At 37.9% G+C, this 24,519-nt stretch overlaps 1 protein-coding gene and 1 long non-coding RNA gene across 3 annotated transcripts in view; one reads left to right on the top strand and one right to left on the bottom strand.

The window, feature by feature from the left end:
• WDR37 (WD repeat domain 37) overlaps positions 1 to 23,103 on the bottom strand; it is a 45,035-nt gene extending 21,932 nt beyond the window's left edge. Inside the window, exons 1-9 of one of the 2 annotated variants that reach the window (XM_058832237.1) lie at positions 22,964 to 23,099; positions 17,781 to 17,812; positions 13,796 to 13,973; positions 11,008 to 11,104; positions 9,173 to 9,268; positions 8,941 to 9,005; positions 3,649 to 3,784; positions 2,226 to 2,297; positions 264 to 308 (exon numbers count right to left, since the gene is read on the bottom strand). In XM_058832237.1, the coding sequence (XP_058688220.1) occupies positions 264 to 308; positions 2,226 to 2,297; positions 3,649 to 3,784; positions 8,941 to 9,005; positions 9,173 to 9,268; positions 11,008 to 11,104; positions 13,796 to 13,933 (649 nt within the window). In that variant the 5' untranslated portion in view covers positions 13,934 to 13,973; positions 17,781 to 17,812; positions 22,964 to 23,099. Of the gene's footprint in view, positions 1 to 263; positions 309 to 2,225; positions 2,298 to 3,648; positions 3,785 to 8,940; positions 9,006 to 9,172; positions 9,269 to 11,007; positions 11,105 to 13,795; positions 13,974 to 17,780; positions 17,813 to 22,963 lie in introns of both variants that reach the window. The other variant, XM_058832236.1, reaches the window with a different exon arrangement.
• A 179-nt stretch (positions 23,104 to 23,282) lies between these two features.
• Positions 23,283 to 23,774, top strand: LOC131576015 (uncharacterized). The gene is made up of 2 exons (XR_009276900.1): positions 23,283 to 23,403; positions 23,583 to 23,774. It is a non-coding gene; the product is annotated as an uncharacterized LOC131576015 (long non-coding RNA).
• The last annotated feature ends 745 nt before the right edge of the window (positions 23,775 to 24,519 follow it).

The following is a 24,519-nucleotide window of genomic DNA, read 5'->3' as shown; positions in this document are numbered from 1 at the left end:
GGATGAGTTCCAGAACATTCAGCTGATATATGATTCTAAGTGTCTGGTTTGGAGCAGGCAAGCACAAATGACAACATGACATGAAAAACACAGATTGCAAGATCTAGCTCTGATTTGTTCTGCCTTCAAATATAAAAATAATTCTATCAACATAAATGCTGAAAAAGCAATAGGGAGAGAAGCTACAACCAGAACAAATTAGCAAATTACATTTATTTTCCATCAAGATTAACATACTTAACATAAGAAAAAACTTTACATACCTGTAAGAGCCACTTGTTCAGTGGGATGAAACTTTATAGAGTTTACTATATGAAGCAAAGTAAAGTTTTAAGTTAGCATACTAAAAGAATTATTTCATAATATTTTATCATTAAAAGCATTGAAAAATCAAGTCATCTTAAGTCTTCAGCAATTTTTGGTAGTAATCTTTTAGGTGATATAAAAGTGTAGTATCAAGGAAGGTAGCTACAACTGATTATAAAACAACACATTTTCTAGCAAGATATTTCCTGAATCTAGTGCAAGTGGTTCATGTTAGAGAGGATAAAGAGACCACATTCAAATCGTATGTAAGCTGACAGGGGATAATGCTCTGGACTTCCATAAAGAGAATGTAAGTATTCATATTTATTTCTAACTTAATGAAAACTTACGGTATGTTACCATCAACATTCTGCTCATTACTTAGGATTGCAAGAACAAATGTCTGAAAACCTGATGCAAGTAAAATAAATCAGCTTTCAGTCCTGCAACCATATGTAATCAAAACATGATGTCCTGCAAGAATTCTATCAACCAACAAAGCTCTTCACTTCAGTGCATAAGATTCAATTCAAGACAGAACTCAGAACTCATTTCCATCCATTATACAAGTAAAATAGATGCATATGTTGTTGGGAGAGCGTGGTGTAATGAGTCTAAAAAGATACTCCTTAAACTGAACTCATCCCATGGTGCACCAGCTGCTGGCACCCAACACTTTTGCACCATTTCAAATCAACTGTCAAACAAAAAAAGAGTTTGCTTACATAAAAATTACATTGTTTTTATTATAATTTATAGAGGCATATAGTTATACAAAATTTATATATAATACAATTTCTTTTTTATTGTTGTTCAAACACAGTTGTTTAAACACAACTGTTTAAATAAAGGTTAGAACTTCTTATTTTCATAGTTATCCAGATAGCAATTTTAAAAGAAAACTACCAGCATGATCGTTCAAGTGAGTGAATTTTTCAAACATGACTTTATAGAACTTAGAGGTCCATGCAGCAAACAACATGAGATATCTGAGCACATTAATGTGTTACCAGTTGTTTCTATACATTTATCTTTGTGTTGTAGGAGCTAGAAGTCATGGAGCAGGAAGAAAAAGTACAACTCACAGCTGAAGCAGTTCTAGAGAACTTAATTTGTTTTGTACCCTTGCCACAAAGTTCATGTGATGTGCTGAGTTATTTAACCAAACAATCCTGGTCAATAACTGTAGTCCTCACTTTCCCAGGGTATGATCACTCAAAGTGCTCAGTTCACAACAGCAAGTTAAAGCTATGGAAAACCTCTCCAGTTTTGGTCTATAAAATCCTGTATTCTAACTCATTAAGAGGCAGAAGGGAGTTAATCAAGTTCTTGTCAATTTGACACCAAAAATTAACCTCAAAAACACTAAATGCACTGCACCTACCCACCCAAAGAGGGGTTTAAAAAACAGTTTCCACAATATTCATGCTGGTATAAAGAAAGACAAACACCTATATTTAATTGGTGCAGCAATTCATATTATGCAGCAAATTATATATGGAATCTTAAACAAAGAAGTGCAAAAAGATATTCACCCAGCATCTGCATTTTTTAACCCAAATATAACACAGATCCTGCAAGACAACTAATTTCTGATTATAGAAGCTTCTTTTGTCCTCCACATGCACAAGACCACATTGAGTTCTGACATTTAACTTCTGAGTGTCGTAACTCTGCCTGTAAATTTCTTTATATGGACTTGTTTATTCATTTAGCATTTGCAGAACTGTCTTAATGTGCCTCTCCAATAAAAAATCTATTACAAAACGTTCTCTGTATGAAAATCAGTGGAACTTCACAATGACTTGTTAATGATGTTGGCAAATCTGCAACCACAATAAAGACTTCTGTAGCTAGCCAAAACACATTTCCCCCTCCCATGCTCTGTTCCCAGTTTTCACAACATGCCCTTATCTTACCTGAGCCGACATGCCCTACATATTTGACAAGGCACTTCCCTGTTTCTATGCTCCACAGCAAAGCAGTGTGATCTACAAAGATTAAAATGCAGCTGTAAATAGTTAAAAACATATGTTTTTCATTTTTACCCTTTCAACAAATGAGTTATCTTCCACTGTAGCACATACCACATGAAATAGATTTTAAATGTAGAACTCTTTACTACCAACTTATATACAAAATGTAACATTTTGTTACACATCTCCCCCAAAAAGTAAGGTGCTGTCCTAATCAGATTAATTTGCAGCAAGTATTAAAAAGCAAATTCTACTTTTGATATTTTTTCCTAACTTGGTTTTATGTTTCTGTATAATGTTCCAGCTGTGTATCACGAGACTCAATAAAAAACAGAGAAAACATTCCACAGTGAAAAAGACAGTAACTACAAACAGGAATTCTATGCACAATCTCTTTACTTCCTGCATGGAAATTCAAAATGCATGCAGGTCACTGCAGAGCACTAAAAAAAATTAATTCAAAAAGGAAATCACTTCAAATGCCACTCCTTTATCCTGCCACACCCAAAAATAAATAAATAATTTAAGTATTTAAGTGGGTAGCACCTTAAAGCTGAATTGGAGAACAGGACAAAGACAAGATGTACCACACAAAAACAAAATGTGCCCCTCAGCAGGCACATAAAAATTGTAACAGTTCTGTTCAAGAAGCAGATTTCAGGTCCGTAAATATTAAAGTCTAGTCAATACCTTCAGATTCTGTTCCAGCTTCAAAAGAATGTCACTTCAAATTGACTGATTCTATCTTGCTATAATTTATTTCCCTAATAATTTTTCAGAACTACACCAATCTCTACATTGACTTTTAGACTATAATAGATTTAGTGACTTGTTCATTAGTACTTGTAACCCCTCAAGTGGAAGGAATAAATCCAATAAAGTAAAAAGGACTGAAAATTAAGATTTTTAGCTGCCCTTGTGTTCTGAAGCAAAAGAATGAATGCAAGAATACCAGAATATGCAAACTATGACATGTACAGCTTCTATAAAACAAAGATTAAACAGTGCTAGGAGAGAAAGCCTGCAAGGATCTCTGTACCCAGCCATATGGAATTCTGTGCCAGAGGCCTCCCCAAGCAAGCAGATCCCCATCCCACCCACCCACCCAACCAACATGCCAGAGCTGACTGAGAGCGTGACCTGCATGGAGGTGAAGTGGCACACACTTTAGAAAGACCAGCAAGTATGCTTGAACCTTCTAAGGGAAGGGAAATTCCAATTTTAGGAATTTTTCAGCTACAGAACTTTTTTTAGAGGACTCTTCCAATGTGGAGCTCAGTTTTCAAGCATGCTTTGGATCTGTATTTGCTATAGCTTAGGGACATAACCAGAATTTTCTAAATATTCAAGCAACACAAAACTTTACCAGCAGATGCAGTTCCCAACACCACTGGCTGAGTTTTCGCGACACTGACATCCCAAATACCATCCCTGTGGCCAACATATTCCTTTACCAGTTGACAGATTGCCCTTGATGTTGTAGTTTTAAAACTGGATACAATCTGAAATAGCAGAGACACCAACATTTCTTTTTTCCACATCAATCCAGGATTAAGTAATTATCTCACAAATAAAAATAGATATTAACTTTTCCATGATTCTTTAATGTTCTGACAAATCACTATTGTCAAAAATTTGACATTTGATGGTAGGAAAGCGAGTTTGGATGCAAACATACCTCTCTTGTCTTTTTTTATTCTTTTTTAATAGCAGCCCTTTTACAGAATGCAAGACAAACTATTCTGTACTACAATAATGCAATCTTATTGGAATAATGAGTTGTACAAGTGCAGAATGCATTTGTCATTCAGTCTGGGAAAGGATTTTAATAGAAACAAAAAAGACCAAACCCAGCAAAAGACCTTAAAACTTTCCTTGCCTATTCCCAAACAAGTACACCTGGCATTCCCTGCTAGCCAGTGTAATGTCTTTGAAAAAAAATGTACTTATCATATAATTCTAGTAAAACCCAGAAATATTCCAATTTAAAACACTCACCGCTATTTTTCCTTAAAATTGCACTAAGCTAATCAAATCAAACCTGAATCTGGGAGCATATGCCTGTTTATTTGTGTAATGAAGCTTTAAAAAAACATGTCAAACTCATCTAAACATTTGATAAGCATGCTCCCTCAAAGTGAAGCTATTCGGGGAAAAACAGAGAAAACTCATTAAATCCAAATTACTATGTGCATAAGTCATATCAAATGAAAGGAAGAAAACTCTAGTAAAACAGTAAAACTACAAGTCACTACAGTGCAGGAGTGCTCAAAACACTCAGCATCTACAGAAAGGAAGAAAATTGCAGAAATTCTACATTCTCAGAGTAAGAGGAGTACAATATTTAAAAAAAAAAAGTTTATCTTTCCAGAGAAACTTCCAGAGACAATTGGAACCAGGAGTTATGAAAGATGGATTTAAAAAGTTAAGATGACCATTACAAATATCCTATTTTTACCCCAAAAATCTTGAAGCTCATTACTGCTGAGCTCTTTGAGAACTGTTGAATTCTTTGAGAAAGACTACCTCAAAAGCTTTGTTAAACTGAAACAAAAAGACAACTTCAATTTATCAGTGTTTTCCTAAGCATGGAATTACAGGAAGGTATCTGACCAGTTAAATCAAAACCTTTAAATACTTCAACACAAATCACATTAAGACTTATCTGCAGCTTAGTAAAAGTGAGAAAGTTAATTAAGTCTACATTTCAGATACAATAAACTAAGGTTAAAATCCCATTAGTTTCTGGTATTAAAATAGAAGGTCTTAAGTATGTCATTAAAGCAAATTACTTCAAAAAAGGTTTTTAAAGCTAAAAGAAAATCTGCAAGAACATTCCAAACCAATTCCAATTCCAAGAGCATGTCAACTCTCCAATGATGAAATGATAATGCCCTATTTGAATTCCAAATTATGAGTGAATACACATTTTGATTTCACAGCAGCACAAGGAACAGTCATTACAGAAGCACTGAAAAGAAAATGGGCTAATTGTAAAGATTATTAGTTCAACCATACTGCAGAATATCCTAAATTTTGAACAAAATCCTACAGATGCAACTTGCACATTGAATACAGTCCTTAATTTAAATGGATTCGTGTATGAGACATGGAACAGCTGAATTAAGTACTAACAGGAAAGGACTAATACAGCACTCAGCTCAAACTCCAAACTTGGTATTTTCCAACTCAGCCTATGTGTGCCTTTTGTCTTTCTAATGTTGAGTCTAACCCTCATGCAAAAGTTTTCTAGGAGAAACTATCCCCTACCCATCAATAAACACAGGATTTCTAAAACTACTGGACAGTTGTTTCACTGATTATTTAATGGCAACGGTGTAAAACTCCTTTTGAGGTATTAGCAGTCTTTAATTAACACACAGAAGAAAAGAGTTCAAGAACACTATCCAACAGTAAATATCCTGATTCAGATATTTACTCAACACACACTTTTTCCATGCTTTTTTTTTTCCTCTCTTTTTTTACTGCCCTTCACCCTTCATACCAGTAATTGGATGAACTAGACAGGGCCTGGACTACTTTCTGCTTTGCTAAACACACATAAACAACGTCCCAAGCCAGGAAAGGAAATATTTAAAGAACATGCAATATGCTAAAAAGAGGTCTCTGTAGTGCCGAAAATTTCTTAAGTAACTTCTGTATATCATCACATACAAATAAATGACCAAACACACCGTGAGTGTGTTTCACCTTTGTCTGTCCTCTTTCTTAAATGATACAGTTTCATGTACTTCCTTCTACAAAAAGATTTGTTAATAGGGAAACAATTGTTTACTATGTAAACAAGTGAAAATTCAGTACAAACTGAAACAATTGCATGGTAAACAGAGTGAGGCACCCTGTAACAAAGTTTCTTACACAGACAGGGTACATTAGAAATAAGAATGAAAACTTGGTCAATTCAGGACCAGTCCAGCAGCATTACACTGTGCCTGAGGAACAGAATGTCCCGTGAAGGAACTTTAAGCACTGAGGGCAAAACCACATAGTCCAAAAAGTTTTACTCCTTTTAACTACTGGGTGAATAAATACTTTCTTTTAAGAGTCTTTATCTAGACAAATCAGAGATTCTGGAATTTACTTTGGATGGAGCAAATTACATCATTTCAGTTTCTTTTAGGACACTGCATAAACAATTGATGCTTCTCTGATGTTGTAACAACTTTCCTAAGACAGGGATCATTAGCAGCAGCCATTACATTTTGTTAGTATCAAAACATGGATTTCATATAGTGATTCCTGCATCTAAAACAAACTGTAGTTAAATTGCAGAATCTTTTTGTCCATTAACAAAAAATTATTTTTAAGAGTACCAAGTGTTAAATCTACTCCACCTCTTCAGGATTTGGACACTGGTGGATAACTCTTGCTGCTAAAACCATGCTTTTCTGAAATGAGTTTTGCCAATTTTATATATAGCTAAATGATGAAAAGTATTCCAGTATGGAAATTTCATACAAAGGGCTTGAGTTAAGAATGTTCACTTCCGCATTTTCACCAAGAGAATGAACAGATTGCTTTAGTATTTTTTACCAATATTTAAGCAGTTAAGGCTCATCCTTCTCATTAGATTAAGCAAATAGTGAAAGGTCTTTTCACTATGGGAAAAAAATTATTTCCATATGCACTTGCCAATCTGAAAAATGTAATTGTGTGCAATTACACAAAACAATTGGTTTGTAAAACTTCAGTCTCTTCTAATTTTCCATAGGCAAAAAAACCCAACCAATCCAAAAACCACACACCCAAGAAACCCCCTGTATGATAGTATAAAGAAAAGGGTGAAAACTTGTGATCTACTACCCCAGTGAGCTTGGAACACAACCATTTTGAGAAACAGCAATGTTCATTCAATGCTCATAGACAGTACAGCCATAAGAATTTCAAAGCTGTTGAACTCTTAAAACTCTAAATGTGTTTTTTCTCGAAAAGACAGGGTATTGGGGAACTACATCCAGTCATGGTACAGATGGAAAAATCACTGTTTGTTAGAAAGTTACACTCTTTTCCTAACTCTTTGCTACAGTCTCTCAGTGGGTCAAGAGACAAAAGGTTACAGTTTTGACTCTTCTGTGTAGGAAGGAAGGAGAGGTCAAAACAAAGCACCTCTGTGAAGTGCATTAAGGTTTCAAAGAACACACTGGACAGAGATGCTCTCAGAGTTGTAATTTCCCTCAGCTCCTATCTACTCCCCAGTAAATTCTGACTCAAAGTTGTGAAAAAAAAAACATCAGCACATGCAGACATCTGTTGGCAAACAATTGATACAAGAGATGTGCATAATGTTCAGGTATTAAATTCTTCATGCTCCACTAGGCTGCTTTGCTGTGCATGCATATAAATTCCCCAGGAGTCTCCACCTCATACTTCCCAGCTTCCCAAGCTGAAGCTGAGAGGTCTGCCTGCAGTGCCCAGGAAAAAATACAAGTGCTATATTGCAAGAAAATAAAAGACAAGGATTTAACATCTACCATAAAACCCAAAAAAAAACCACAACAAAAAGAACACCACAAAAAATGAGCAAAAAATACACTAAAAACCAAAAAACCCACAAAACATAACACTACACTAGAGGGTACTAATTCATAACTACATTAATTAGGTGCATAACTACATGAAGTAGGTGCACCAAAACTATACAGCCCCTATTAATATCAAGTTGTCACTATTTAAGTGGTGTCCTTAAAGAATTCGCAAGTCATAAAGAGGTGCCCTTATGCCTCAAATTGGCAAGAATCAAAGTTTGAAAAACAGCAACTTAAAAAGGAGACCAAATAAACCACAGTAGCTTCAGTCTATTTCACTACCCTATTCTTACTCTCAAAACTTTCATACTTTTAAGAGAGGGTATTTCCAAGACACCTACACCACAGATCAGCCTGCATTACAGGTCACCACAGAGCTGCCTATTCAGCTGATTCACATACCAGATTCCACTGTGGTTTCCTCACATTCTATTTAACCTCAATAATGTAACATTAAATGACTCTGATATAGAGAAAAAAGAGCAGCAAGTAAACTCTCTGCAAAAACAGAAAAAGGGGAAAGAGCAAGGAAAACAAAAATACCAGGCTGATGCAGACATACAAAATGAAAAGCATCATAAAGGTTAACTCTGCCAAAACACCAAGCAAAAAATGATCACTAGCTACTGATGAGCAAGGCTTGCAACATGAAGGAAACAAATTGTTCTAGTCTCATAGCTAAAAATAAAAATTATTTTAAAAAAGAAATTTGTAATAGCACACATATAGGCGCCTACTTAAATCCCCATTTCAACTGCAATACCCAAATCTTTAATCAGAAATCCACTAGCAAGCTGTTTCCCTCATGAAACAGAATTCAATTTTTAGTTCTATTTAGAAAACAACACCCCCACATACACCTGTGCACACTCTCTCCCCTCCAACATCCCTTCTTCAAAAAAGGCAAGAACTTATTGCAACAATATCATATGGTATGGTTGAAGTAATGGGTCACTGATGAATCCAAGATAAACATACTGCTCCTTAGGAGGCAGATTTACTTACAGACCAGCACTACCCAGCTTAAAGAAGCCACAACTTACAACTTAAAAGACAGTCATGTTAGTGTCATGAGTACATATGGATGAGTAGAGATTTAATTTGTCTCATACCTTGCTAGTAGATGCCTTGTAAGTTGTCTTTAATTTCTGAGAAAGCTGACTGGTACTATGACTGGCTGTTGAGACAAATAAATTCAAAGGAAGATATTTCAAATACAGCATTAGCTTGTTTGTATAAGTAACTGGTATTAATTCCTTTCAGTAACATTCTAAGTTTTGGTCAACAAAGTACAAAAAAGTAAATTCAAAAATACTGGTTTAGGATTCTTTGTGGCTCTCTTACCTTTTGTTTTCAGTTGTCCTTTGCTCAGTTCAGCACCATCAATTGTCTGTCCTTCACCCGCTAAGCGTTCATTCAGTGTATCAATCTCCCTACGCACTAACAAATCCAGAAATCCACATTACTACAAACAACTGACTATCATTACTAATAGCATTAACATACTATTTAAGTGCTGTTATGGTTAGTAAGTAAGCTTTTTTATGCTAAGGAGAGGAGAGGAGATCAACTGGGATTTTATAAAAGCAGGTCTCACCAAGACATAAAGTAAGACTCATGCTGAATATTCCCGAGAACACCCTTGACCCAGATTCCACCAAAGTACTGGTGGCTTCTAACTACTCTTACTAATAAATGGGGTTAAGGTTTAACAAAACCATTTCTGTGAAATACATGAACCATCTGTATTGAATTAAACCCAGCAAAAGAAAACTTGTAGCATCATAAGTATTTTCGTCACAGAATAAGCACATTCTATCTTAACACAGATTTTATTATTCACAAAATATCATTCTCCCTGAGTATTTGTCTACTAATAGAGTCTCACAGAAAAGGTAGTGCTGCAAATTACTATTTTTTATAGATAGGAGTTTATTTTTTTAAAAAATTCTGTGTACAATAGCTCCAGCACTAGCATAGGAATTACACCAAGAACAAAAAATATTAGACTGAGCATGAGAAGAGAAAAATTTAGAAATTTTCAGGGGGTGAAAAGAAATCACGATCATAACTAGAGCTGTGAGTTGAAGACAGTAGATAAATAAATGGAAATTGAAAAGAAGGAAAATAATTATACCCTGGAGGGTACAAATCCACCACTTGTCTTATAATAAGCATTTTTGAAGGCTGAGAAGGGAAATTCTACTTTTCTTGCTACCAGACAACTTCTCAGCAGGAGGCCGAGAACTCAATTGTGGAAATTGTCACTAAAAAATGTGTACTTTTGATGACAGCCTTTACACAATTGCAGGTTTTAAGAAAATAAAAAAGAGAATAAAAAATCCAGAACATGACAAAAAAAAAAAAAACAAGAATTTTTTTATTTTTTTTATTTTTTTTTTTTGTAACATGAGCATCTGGTTTAACTGTGGGAATTGATTGGGTTTGGAAAAAAAATGGAGTTGGACCCAAATCAGACAGATTCCACAATTCAGAATCCAAGCCAATGTAACACAGCTTAAAATTCCAGCAAGGGAGGCTTGACTGCATTACTGTACTGCACTGTGTTACTTAACTTTGGATCCTCTTACATCACCTTGCATCACTTACATTATCGGACAACTTCTCTGTCATCAAACAAATATCTTTTCCAGATAACAACTGGAATTTTTTATCTGAGTGCTTTCCTTCAAAATTCCTGAACAGCTGCAGGTGCTGGTTATGCAATTTGTAAGTGTGGTTTGATCCAAAACCACCCCATTTTACATTTTTTCAAGCAAGTCACTTTTCCAATTTAATTTAGTAATATTACATCATTAAAATTAAGCCTGTAAATATAAAACAAAGCAAAAAACTTCAAAGGCTGGATGGAGTTTCTGGAGATTAACAGAACCAGAGCCTACAATGATAAGGAGGCAGACCCTTAACTGGCTTTGCCCAAGAGTCAAGGTGGGGGTGACAGACATCAGTTCTCACTGCTTGTGTCAAAGGGCTAAGAAAGTGACTTTTCTGACAAGGTACAAACTTCATCTTTGGCTACAAGTTCAGAACAACTCCTAAACTGCTCACAGAAAAGTACACTAATTATACTACAATATCCAATGTAAGCATTTTAATTAGTGTTACTATAACCTAAATACAAACAATTCATAAGTTGCCAGAAAAAAATAGATACTCACATTCCAAATTTTCAATATACAGGTTTTCAAATTCCCGCTCTATTTGTCCAAAAAGTTCAAGGAGTGTATTCCGGATGGCAGATGGTAACTTAGAATCCTAGGAGGAAAAATATTGGGGGATTATATATTTCTTTACATATATTTGATAAGATTGCTCTTCAGTCTTGAACTGATTTTAACAGTTATCTCAATGTTCCAGCAAGGAGGGTTATTGAAACTACTGCTAGTGTAGAACACCAAACAAATAGCTCTGTGCATCATAAAGTTATTAATTTTATTAATTTTTTCTCTTTCAGAGGATAGAATTCAAATCACCTATGATATTTGTTTTGGCTTTCTTTACTAGAGAAAAAATTATAAAATCAAGATACATGTACAATGCATTTAAAAAATAGAAAGTGAGAAAAAAATTCTTTTTCATATCAATGTTTCCAGTTCAAGAAAAAAGAATACCTTCGTCTGATATTCAAGTAATTCAAAAGTTGACTATGCAATGGGTTAGAAAGTTGTGAACACAATGCATCTTATTACCAAGCTTAAGACAAACAAAAATTTTAAATGTATTTTTAACATTTACCTACTTTTATCACTAACCTAAGTGTGAAGAAAGCTACAATTTCGAATCCTTCCCTCCCCAGATACTACTCGAGCATTCTATTCTTCTGTTGCTCGTAGGCCACAATATGTAAATTGGCTTACTACACTTACTATTTACCTAGGTAGCCAGCTATAAACATTTTAAAAAGTTTTCACTTAACTGAGTCATCTTCCGCCACAGCCCCGGGAATTGTCTGCAGGCACAGCGGGAAAGGCTGGCCATGACCCTGCCTGTGGAAGCTATTTCCCAAGTTTTACAGAGAGATCAAGAGAAACCACTCATAGCCATGATACGCAGCAAACCTGCTTTGTGCACAATTTTACACAGGTTCACAGCTGGTTTAAGCTGTGGCACTTGCTGAAAGAAGTGGGACCATACTCCTTAAGCCCCCCCACATCATTCCTTCCTTCATCTGCCTCTCCCTGCCTCTCCCTTGATAGGGTACTTTTGTTCAGGCATTCACAGACAACCAGAAGCAAAACAGATCCTAATTAAAACCAGCTTGAAACAAAATTGATTAAACAAAAATACTAAATCATTACACACTATTAAGAGAAACACTGAAATTAGAAGAATTATTTCTAATTCAATTAACCAATTATTTCATACAGAAAGGTTATGGAAGAAACTAACTTATCTTACAACTTCTGCAACTAAAAAGGAGATGCAGAAAAGTTTTTCAAACCAATTCTCAAAGCCTGAAAGTATAAAGAACTCTAATCACTTCCTTTCCTCTCTTCAAAGTTGGCATTATTTAAAATAGCTTTAAAACAGTATGCAATAATGTTATCTCTTTATCTGCAAAAGTCCTTAGTTAGATCTCACATGGCTTACAGCTCCACTAAGGAGCATTAATACTCTACTTGACAGAATCTGCCACCTAGCTGCTCAAGGTCAACAAAATCAAACAAGATGATTGATAAAACATTTTAAACATCTATATATTACAGCACAATACACTTAGAGCTTGCAAAGAAATACTGAAACAGTCTAACATTTTGGTTTACTACGCAGGGGTGACAGCATGTCTTGACCTTTCAGCTGCCCTTCACGCCTTTCCTGAAGTGAGGCTGCAGTAGTTCCAAATGCATGAAGTTTTCTGTCCAAGTACTTGTATTCTCCAATTTCTAGATGACTAGAAGCAACAACCTAGGGTCTGTTAATTCCCAGAAAACTAATGCTATGATTTACTGGAAAAATAGATTCAATTAAAATAAAATCAGTCACAACACTGAGAAAACAGCAGGTTTTCAGTGTATCTGCAGACTTCAGCGTGAGGTTTCTCAAAGCCAAACTCCACTGGTATTTCAAACTAATTGTCTGATAAAAATCAAGTTTTGCATCATCTCTGCCAGTCCCACACTAACACTGTGTAGTCAATTTTAAATTTGTCAATTAAACTATTTTAAACATTAATAAGTATTAGTAAGTCAATTTAAGTATTAATAAGTCAATTTAAATACCTTTTCAACTGGTATTTGCTTATCTTTGCCTGTACTGCTCCTGACAGAAGCCTTACCTACAGCTAATATCAGAATTTTTAGGTGCAACCCTCCAAGTCCAGATTGCACCCACTCCACTGACATGACTAAGAAAGCTACAGAAGCAATGGCTGCTGCTTTTTCCATTAAATTTAATCTCAGAAAAGCACACCTCCATTTGTGCCACACAGAAAAAAAACCCACACAAACAAAACTCTGAGTTAGCTCACACTTCTGTCAGGCAGGCAGTATTTGCTTACTTTATTGAAAGGAATACAGAACAGCCTTCCAACAAATATTTTCTCTATCAGAGTCATCATAAGAAGTATTTGGTTTATTCATATTTCTGGGTTGCTGCTATTCCAAATGCAAACTTATGAAAGCAAGAATCAATCTTGAACTTTTTCTTTTCCAGGTGGGGGGAGAAGTTGCAGTGAATCAACAGGCTGGGATTTACACTGTTTTATGGCTTTATCACTCATGTAAGAACACACAGAAGCTGATAAACTCCACAGCTCTCAACACAACTGAAACACTGTCAACATCCACATCAATGATCTCCAAAGGCAGTGAGCACCTGTGAGCAACAAATTCTGTTTCAACAATTTCCTGCAGCTTTACTGGACATATTTCAATTCTTAAGTCTGTTTAACTTCTCCCCATAGAAAACACATTAAAAAGTGATGCAAGCTCCCAAGCATCACCTTACCTGCCCTTCCAACATGTCTCTCTGCAGTCCCGCCCGTTCCTGCTCGGAACTGTTGGTTCTTCGAATGGAAAGGCTGTGTGATTTACGTTTCTGCTTTGCTTGGCGAGCAGATGCACAACTTCCACTTTCTATTGGCATTACTTCAAAAAAACAGCTTCACAGAGGCTCCTATGATAAACTAAGGACAAGCATTACACATTACAAATTGCTTTGCCAAATGAACCACAATTTAAATATTGTTCTCAAAATGAAAGTATTTAGTTCTACTAAAATTTGGAGTTGTTTGGGTTGTCATTAAAAAGAAGAGATTCCTCTTACTTACAGCTGTTCTTCAAACAACATTAAGTTCAAAACCATATGCATATATGTAAATAGAATGGAATTGCTTCTGCATTATTTATTCATTAGCTAACAAACCTCCACAAAAGGAAAATCAATTCCACTTCCTTGCTCATTTTGGAGAACACCAGCAGAGACAGCCCCAAAATACTTCCAGGAAATAACTATTATGCATACTATAGTTCACTGAAATGCATGCAAAATTAAAACCCAGCTGGAAAATGAAAGCAAACATGGTAATTTAGGGACACTGTCAGGTTAAAAAAATGTATTATTCAACTTTAAGCGTTACAAAATTTGTCCTTGTTCAGACATAAGCAAAAATTAATTTTCATGACAGAAGTTCTGAAAACTACATTCCACTATTTTTGGCAGCTCATGGTTTCACTTCCCTTAATAATGAAAGTGCCCATGAACTTATGAGAGTAGTGAAAGTGCACCTGCCTTAACAGGCTTCTGGTGATGTAGTTCATTTCTGTCATCTTGATAAAGCCAAATATATGCATTTCAGTATGCCTAAAAACACCTGACAGTATCACCAAACATCATTACCATGTATGAGCTACTGCTTCCCCTGTTTAAGAAAAATCAAATTATGTCTGATTTATTGCATAAATGTGGAGAATATATACAAAAAATCAAATTATGTTTGATTGCATAAATATGGAGAATATGTTCCTTACTGTCAAAATCTCATATTTACAAACATTTAATTACAGGATTTTTTTAATTTAAACCAAACATTCAACAGAAATTATTTTTTGTTTCATGGGGTACCAGTTGTTAAATATTTTAAATGTTTCAGGATTGATTACCCAAAATTTTTCCATCATGCACAATGAAAACAAAATAAAAATTCATTCTCCAGCATAAATCATTTCTGAAACAACAATTAAAACAAAATAGGTGCAATAGTCTGCAGAGAAATAGGACAGCAGAGTTGGCAAAGCTAACCAGGCAACTGAGCTTCCTTTTAAATAAGTTGATCAGAGAAAATTTAAATCAAACCCAAGGCCACTTCCAATTTAAGATCCGCCAACACACTGGATCTCACGCTAGGAATGAGCACCATCGCTATTAACAAGATCAAGCATTAACCAGTTCAGGGGTTTGACATGGTCTTTTCAGCTTTTTAACAGATCATAAAGCCAAGGAAAAGCATACCTTACTAAAAACACAGTATGCACCATGAATAACAAGAGCTTGAAATCTCCTTTGGGTTTTATATCACAAAATGAAAATGTATAAAGATACAGAAATTTGTATCAAAAAATGAGACTAGATTTAGTTAAGATTTTAATGCCCATCCACCCTTTTTAAAAAACTTAGTATTTTAATTAGCTTTTGGAACAACCAAGTTCCAGTAACCTGACACCAATTCCATAGTGAATCTAGAATAAAATTTAGGTTGCACCAGTGACCTGTACTGTACTAAAAATTGTTTTTTCATATCCTCTGGATTCCACGGAGTCCTGCCCTGCATCTAATCCCATCAGAGCTTTTTATGTGTGATTAATCAGTAGTAACTAAATAGCTACATTCACAAATTAAATAAGAAACTAGAAAAAATTACCATTGGGTAGTGCTTTATTTTCCTAAATTCTGCTATTCACTGTGGCTAGATTCCTCTACAAAATTTTTTAAAAGTCCATCCCATAAACAGTTATTGCCAATTTTCTGGGTTTTACGAATTATCTTCCTGTTCATGGACATATGGTCAAGAATGAGGAACAGGTTTTCCATGCCCATTACATTTCTATTTCCTTTCAAAAGAGGATCAGATACTAAGCACATATACATATATATATTCTCCCTTCTTCCACCCTGCTTCCTATCTCCCTTAAGAACCACTCTTTCAATGGTTTTCAGTCACCATCTTCTGCAGTTTGGGATTACATTTTAAGGACAGAAGCATCAGTGTGCACACAGGCAGATTTGTTAAGACAGTTTTATTCATACTCATAGCTAGATATCCCATAAATCCCATGAATCCATTAACACCATTTCACTTAAGATGTGAGGGCAGAGTGGGGTAAAAAAAACTAAAAGGCAATTTCTAATCCCTGCCAGATGTGGCTCCTGAACTGTTAGACACTAAGATGTTAATGTGGCTTATGCTTTACTAGCCATTATTTTGACTGTGTTAGTTTCCACTTGCCCTTTCTGCCAAGCTACTTCATTTTGGAGGATGTTATCCAGCAATATACCTTTTCTGAGTGCTTAATAAAACCATAGAATGATTTGCATTGGAAGGGATCTTTAAAGGTCATCTAGTCACACTCCTCTGCAATGGGCAGAGACATCTTTATCTGCATCAGGTTGCTCAGAGCCCTGTCCAACCTGGATGTTACCACGGGTGGGGCATCCATTACCTCTCTGCCCAACCTGTGCCCACATTTCACCACGCTCACTGTAAAAAAATCTTCCATTTAATCTCAATCTACCCTCTTTTAGGTTAAAATCATTATCCCTTGGCATATCACTATAGACCCAGGTAAAAAGTCTCCTTTCTCTGAAGTTCCCTTTAAGTATTGAAAGGCCCTCAGGAGGTGTCCCCAGAGAAACCTCTTGGGCTAAAAACCCAAGGTTTGCAGAACTCTGATAACTTCTGTGGCTCTCCTCTAAACCAGCTCTAACAGGTCCACATCTTCTTGTGCCCTTGCCTGTCACTGGCTGCACATACACATTTCTGTCTCATGTCTGGCTTTTCATGCCCCAACACCCCCAGGTCCCTCTCTGCTGGACTGCTCTCAATCTGTCCACCCTCCAGCCCGCACTGATACTGGGGGCTGCTCCAACCCAAGCTATAGGACCTTGCAGTTGGCCCTGCTGAACTTCATGAGGTTTGCAGGAGCCCACTCCTGCAGCCTGTCTGGATGCTACCCCTTCCCTCAATCAATCAACTGCAGCACTCAGCACCAGTACACACAGATTTGGCAGCTATACACTCTAGCACACAGCATTTAAAGGGACACAGTCATATGCATGAGATTACATCTTTACAGAGTGAAATTCTCACGTTCACTACATAGAAGTTTCTACTTAGGCAGCTCACGAGCAGGCTGGATAGGAAACACAGCCATTACTGTTTCTGTTTGGTAGCAGCACTTCACCTGCAGCCAGTGTCACTGCCAGGGACTGCCCTCTCCTCATGCAGCAGCATGACACACCACCCATGCACGTTCTGGAGAGGGCAAACATGCAGCTGTTCCCAGGCTCGGCAGGAGGGTGCACACAGCCACGGCAAAGCTGAAACCAAAGAGGCCACAAGCAGGCATGTGCATACAGAAGATGGGAAGGAGAAGCTAAGGGGAATAGCTTCACTACATTTAATATCGTTGTTCTGAATTCCACTAAACAGCCTTACAAACTTTGAGTAAGGGAGCAATAATCAAAGAGGTTTTTTAGAACAAGGATTTAAATTCAGTTGTAAAATAGTGACAGTGTCCCTTTAAATATTAACTTTGCTTTGATAATTTCAGAACTCTTCTGATTCTAGTTGCAGCAGTAAGAAGCTACAGGATTTTCAAGAGTAGATTTCACAAAACAGATCCTTGGCAATATGATGCTAAAAAAATAAGGTGCTCATTTCTAGCAGTTACCTGATTCCCCTTATTATGTAAGGTTTTCAAACAATGAAAATTACCTGTCCAGAATATCAGTGTCATGTTACATATCCTATGAAAACCATATTAAATATTGATTAGTGAAACAGTCAGTAGTACACAAGCCAGTCAGTCTTTCAATTTTTTGAAACTTTTGTAGTTAGAACACACCAAACAACAGGAAAGGGGGGATGAGGGAAAACATAAATATAAGTCAAGGCTAAGCACCAAATCCCAGTAAAACCAAGTAAGAAAAAAGTGCTTCAAAACAATCCATTATATATTATTACACAGATATAGTTAATCTTAACTTTCAAGTGTTCCAAATGGGTTCTGAAAAGAACAGTTCACTAAGGTCACTTCCTTTCTACTCATAATGCCCCAAGTAGGATGGAAAAGCCACCAAGAAGTATTGGAATCTTGCTTCCTGAATCAAATGAAGCTTACTTCATAGAAGCTAAAAATTAGCAATCAAGCATTAAAACACTGAACAAAAGTACTTTCTGAAAAAAAAAAAGGAGAGGGGAAGAAGGAGGAAGTGTATTGTATTACTAAGCTATTTTCACTAAGGGTGGCAGTTCACAAACACTGTATTACTAAAAAGTGAGATTAAGAGACATACTGAGCTATTCTGCTCAATCATTTTGGAAAACACTACATTTGCATAGACTTCACAAAATGTTCTGTCAAAGCCTCCAAAGAACCCTTCTAATGATGTAAATCTGCAGAAGTAGGGGAGGAAAAGATGCCCTAGAAAACATCTAGACCACAGGTGGTTCCTACTTGCTGAATGCAAAGATACTCCAGTATTTCAGATATGCTGTTTAATTAAACTCACAGGATATTTTACAGTGTGTTTAATTGAAGTTCCACCACCTACCTTTCTATAACAGATGTACTCAGTCACAGGAAATATTTCATCAGAGTAACAGTAAAGAGCAGATGTGTAACCAATTACTGTTTTAGTCAGCTACAACAGAGAAACAGCACCAACAAAGAGTGCACACACGGGCCTTACCAGACTTAAAAACTCACTGCAGCAAAAACTAATCATACTTGCCTACTTCTGCTCTTGAACACAGAACAAGAAGGCTGCTGAAAGGAAAGAATTCCTAGGGTATGCATGTTGCTGAAGCCAGGGAGAAAAGCTGTTTTAAGATGTGTCAGAGCACAGACAGAACGGCTACAGTATTGCATTTCCTTTTTTGTTCATTGAAGACAACACACAAGTCTGTAAAGGGAAAGCATCAGGAAGATTCAGCAAGATCTTCCCCAACATCTCCCTTCTCCGTTTTCTTTAGAGTTTAGAAATAGCAATAGCTACTATTTAAATGATTGTGTCAAATGAAAAAAAAAAAAATTTTTAGTGTATTTGTGTGTGCTTAAATCTCTTAGTCTCATGTCTCCCATTTTCAAACATGGCTTAGAAGAAAATTTCCTTGTATACTATATAAAACACAAAGGTATTTTACAACAGTAATTATTGTCTAGTGCAGCATTAAAACCTTACAATACAGAGATGCCCATTAATGTAGGGGAGTGTGTGGGTTTCATGCTTTTTTTCCACAAAGCAGGGAGGGAAAACAGAAAGAGAGGAGAATGATTACAGTTATTAAGTTCTTAATTACATGGAACTCAGTTTGACAGCATTATTCATGAGTTAAGGGAATTTAAGTATCAACATATGCCACTACACTCTTTATTAATATGCAAAGAAATCAAATTTAAAGGAGTAAAACTTCCATTTTGAGGTCTTCAGTGAACAATTTGCTTCTGTGATGCTGTACATTCAAGTGCCATTAATTCAATGCAAGCTGCAAGACTACAGCACACCTGAGAAAGATCAGGCTAAACAGACTGCTTTGCAAGACTAGCAGTTTTGCTAAAGGTAAATATTTAGGAAACAAAACCATTCTGGATCATCACAGATGATGCTAGAAACACTAATGTGTGTGCTCAAACCTTGTGAAATCTACTCAAGCATTACAACATTGATTTTTTATTTTACTTTCTAAATTTAGTGCAGCTCTCTTTCAAATGAGACTGGATGTTCCTCGAAATGTAAAAGGGGAAAGGAGGCATCCACCACTGAAAGTGACAACCTCCTTTCAACAGAAAGCAGAGTAAAGAAGCTGCACCAATATATTTTAAGTACGTTATGCAGCTGAAATCAAGGATAAAAACTTTAACACATTAGTGAGTACCTACTCTAAGCAAGCTTCTAACACCAACATCCAAATGTAAGCCAGCCCAGTTCTGCTGCTAGCAAGCTTTGATCTTGCTAATTCAACTATCTCAGCAAATGCTGCAGTCACACCAAAATGCAGGGCTGACCTAGCCTGCCATACAGTCTGCTAAAGCAAGAAATGCTACTCTCACAATACAAGCTAATATTATCTAATACTAAACAACAATAATTATCAGAATCAGATTTTTTTTTCTTTTAAATATAGTAGAAACCTTCCTGGGTCCACCAATAATCATCAGACTAAGATCTATTTAGTGAAATTTCTGATGTGCTGAAAGCTTCCCTTTGAAACCAGTGCCACCTGTGCTCGCTGAGGGCTTCAACTAGTTTAAATGGTGCAAGGTACAATATAATCTTATGCTCAACACTAGTTAGTAACCTATCAGTATATACTGCACCTTCTTTTATTTATAGGTGTTGATGAACTGACTTTATTGAAGAGTTCAACAGACAACATCAGGTCCTGCTAAATTACTTACAGTTGGTTAACTCCTAAAATATGTCTGAAGGGTACATCATTTCCTCAGCTCTTTCACAGAGACTGCAGCTCCCATTTCTGTATAACAAATCCCTAACAGCCTAGAAGTAACCTACATGCAAGCACAGGGATGCAGATACAAGACCTGAGGGTGAGGAATCCTAAGGAAGTTTAAGAGCAAAAGCAATTTAACCAGGTGTTTGTTCAAGGAAATACTGCACCACACTCAGAAGCCAGAACGTTATTCTGTTAATCTCTAAACAAATAATATTTATGTACTTGTTATGGCTGTATTAGATGAATTGCTATTATGGTCTTATTCAAGCACAGTGGCCTCTAGTACCATTGCTCTTCATATGGGAATATGTTACTTGCCAGTATATTAGAATATTTTAGTTCTTAAGATTTGAACAAAAGCAAGTAATTTTGACTGTAATACATCTTGCAAGCTCTTCAGAAGCACTAATAAAAAACCTCTGTAAAGCACATTCTTGAAGCATTACCTCATATGGTCTAGCACAGAGAACGACAGAATCTACCAACAGTCCGTGTAAGAACACTGTGAGCACCCAACCTACCATCTTGAACACCAAGCCTAAAAATTGAACATATTGCATGAGGATGAGAAAACACAAATCACCCTGGCTTGCAAGGAGACCATCCTGATTCCTACCCACTCCTCAGTGGTCATTCACAGAGCACTAACCAACTCTCTTCACAGTGCTTTGAAGGGTTGGCCTCCAGAAAAAGCCCCTCACTCTGGCTTTCACCTCACAAGACAACCTACTAGTCTTAGCTCCAAGAATTAAAATTCCATGACGTACAATGATCCTAATCTCATCTCAAATTTATAGAATGCAATACCACTTAATTCCTACTTACTTGGCACATACTAGTTCTGGCTTTCCATTTCAGGATTTCATAGAAGTCAGATCTTCTTGTAACACATTATCACCACACTCAAAATATTTGTCTTGTGACTGTACGAACACAATTAAGAACTTCAGTCCATACTAAAGCCTGCATGCTTCAAAAAAGCCCTGAATTAAAGAAATAGATGGTGGAAGGGCCTTTCTGTATTAAAGAAGCAGTCTCATCTTAGAATCTTTAGATTGAACATGATAAACCTAATTCAGGGACAAACATACACATAAACTACTGGCATTAAAAAGACAACATTACCGTTAGCCTCTGCCTTATATTCTAATGTTTGGTGCCAACACGTTTCCTTAAAATAATTGCCCAAGTCCACAACACACAAAGCTACATCTGAAGTTATTACAAGACAGGTTAGAGCTGACACCATGCACAAAGATTATCTAATCTAAACTACTCATTAGAAAACATACTTGTGGGTTCTTGGAGTTACCAACTCTCCTTCAAAAACATCAAGAAGCGCCAACAGCAGACTTGCTTGGAAAACAGTTTCAGAAATTTGCTTAAGGAGAATGATGCAGTTGCAATGTTGTAAAATGGGTGCCTGAACAATAGACGTTTGTATCATGTCAAGGTGTACTCAATGACACGGAATCACTTCAAAGAAGCTGTTCCACCAGTTCCTGCCGTAAACCTTCCATGACATTACTGTTATAGAAAGCCCACTGTAACCACAATAACAAATTTGACAAGCTGGACAAGAGAGATAAAAACACATGTAGAAGTTTCTCTTTCTCCACTAACACCAAGATGTCCTTGAGCCACAGAGCAACACTTAACTTGAAAGTTTTCCTCGTCTTTGCATAAGGAATGGAACCTAACATCCACTCAACCTCTGAATATATTAAGCATATCTGTTCTTCCCCTCAAACTTATTTTCACAGGGTTTTAGCTCAGAAAAAGAGAGAACTACTAAAGATGGCCCTTTGCAGACAACTTTTATCCATCTTGGACACTTCCATGTCATCCTCCAAATGCTGAAGGCCAGATTTGCCCTGTGCCACCACAAACGGTGCCCCCCTCATCATGTAGCTATGCCCCACTTCAGAAATTTGGGCGTTTCATGTGTGCTCCATTTGTACAGGTGTCAGAGGACCTGAACTCCACCTGTAAACTACTGGGGCTCTACGCTCGGCCTGTCCTTAGGATACGCAGCAGCACACGAACAAAGTTAGCGAGAGGAGTCTCCTCAGCAGCACCCCCGGCTTCCCTACCCGCAGACCTGGACCTATCCCTACAGCCCCGGGCTGGAAGCGCTCAAAAACCGCGACATACAAAAGAGGAAGGAGAGCTTATTTTCGGTTATTTCGGGTTTTTATAGGAAAACGTGCAAGTCATTTCACACGTGAATAAAGCGGAATAGGTCGGGCAGGGAGGGGGTGCCCGGGCAGGAGCCCCGGTTTGCGCCGCGGGCCTGGGCGGCGGCGGCGGCACGGCGCAGGTACCGCCGCGATGGTGCCACCGCCGCTGCCCCGGAGCCCGCCCGGACCCCCGCACCCCTCAGCCCCTCGGGCGGCCGCGAAGATGGCGGAGGGTCCGCGCCCCGCTGCCCCCGCACTCACCTGTCAGCCACAGCCGCGGCGGCGGGCGGGGAGGGGCAGGGCCGCAGGCGGCGCGCAGAAAGAGGAGGGGAAGGATGAGGACAACGAGGAGGAGGAGAAGGCGGGAGGGGCAGCAGCGGAGGCAGCGGCAGCGGCGACGACGATCGCGGCGCCGCTCGGGCAGGACGCGCCTACCCGGTGCCGAGCCCTCGCGGCGACATCCGGCGGAAGCGGCGCGGCCCCCGCTCCGAGCCGCGATGGCGACGGGCTGGCACCGGACAGCCCCCGCCCGGCACGGCCCGCGGGCTCGGCCCTGCCCCGGCCACCGGACTGCCCCCGCCCGGCACGGCCCGCGGGCTCGGGAATGCCCCCGGGGCCGGGCAGGAGCTGCCCCGCCACCACCGCACTCCTCGGACCCGCGGCTGCCCGGGTCACCTAGTGCCGGAGGTTAAACAGCGGAGGTGTGTTCCGTCCCGACCGCGGCCCCTCGGGGTAACGCTGTGTTAGTTTAGCGTTACTGTTAACGAATTAAAACTGCTGCTGCTTTAGTAACCTCCAGGAACACTGGATCAGCTGGACTGGCAAGGGAGATGAAACTTTCCTGAAACACCGCTGGAATTCCATATTTTTTTTAATACAGAAGGGCTGGGAGATACCGAATGTGGAGTTTTGCTACTGTGTCTGCAGACGGAGTGACAGAGGCAGCGCATCAAAGCTAACCACGACGTTCTGCAAGTAGGCTGTTCACTCTGAAGCCTACAACGCGTAATTGAAATGTGATTAATTCCTCTGCTGATTAACACTTTGAATAAACCTCCACCTAAAATTCTTATTCATTGTAGCAGATAGTGAAAGTCAAAAGAGGCCTTCGCCTAATTATTTTCTCTCTTCCAGCAGATTATTTTAACTGCCTTAGAAGAGTTCTGTAAGAAGGCCAGAAGAACATGTGTCAGTGAGAGCTGGAAATATTACATTTTCTTTTAATGTGCTTCCCAGCTACAAGTTTGCCTGCAGTTCTCATTTTTCTTTTTTTCTTTCTACTCAATTCTGTGCAGTCATATCTCAAAGCTGTATTAAGCAGTAACAAAAATAGTGGTTTACCGATTTACTAGCATATTTCTCGTTACTGGAGGTCATTTTCCAAAATCACCAGCCTAACTGGTTGAGAACATCCCATAATTTTAGCCTATTCCCCTCTTCAAAGCCACTAAAAGCTAAATAGCTAAATGGCTTTAAGGAGTGGAAAAGAGGGGAGACTGCACAGGCAAAAGGAGATGGACAGGAGATGGAACAGCAGTGCCCAGGAGGAAGCCTGAACACAACCTGACCAAATGCCCCAGTTCGATGTTTTCTCTTTTTTTGCATCAATTCTCTTTAGAGTTGGTGCAGTTGTGGGTGGCTCAGCCATCTTAGCCAAGTGACAATTTGAGTTCTCAGCTGTTCAGTTTCTAACTAGACATTTATCAGCCTCATAATCCCTGCCAAAATTACTTTAATATAATACTACTGTACTGTAACAATTTTAGCTATATGTATGAAGGAAAAAAATGTCCAGCAGGAGTACAAAGATCCACATT

Source organism: Poecile atricapillus, chromosome 2 (assembly GCF_030490865.1).
Source record: "Poecile atricapillus isolate bPoeAtr1 chromosome 2, bPoeAtr1.hap1, whole genome shotgun sequence".
Taxonomy (NCBI): domain Eukaryota; kingdom Metazoa; phylum Chordata; class Aves; order Passeriformes; family Paridae; genus Poecile; species Poecile atricapillus.
Note: the sequence above shows the minus strand (reverse complement) of the source record. Positions and strands in the feature narration are given on the sequence as shown.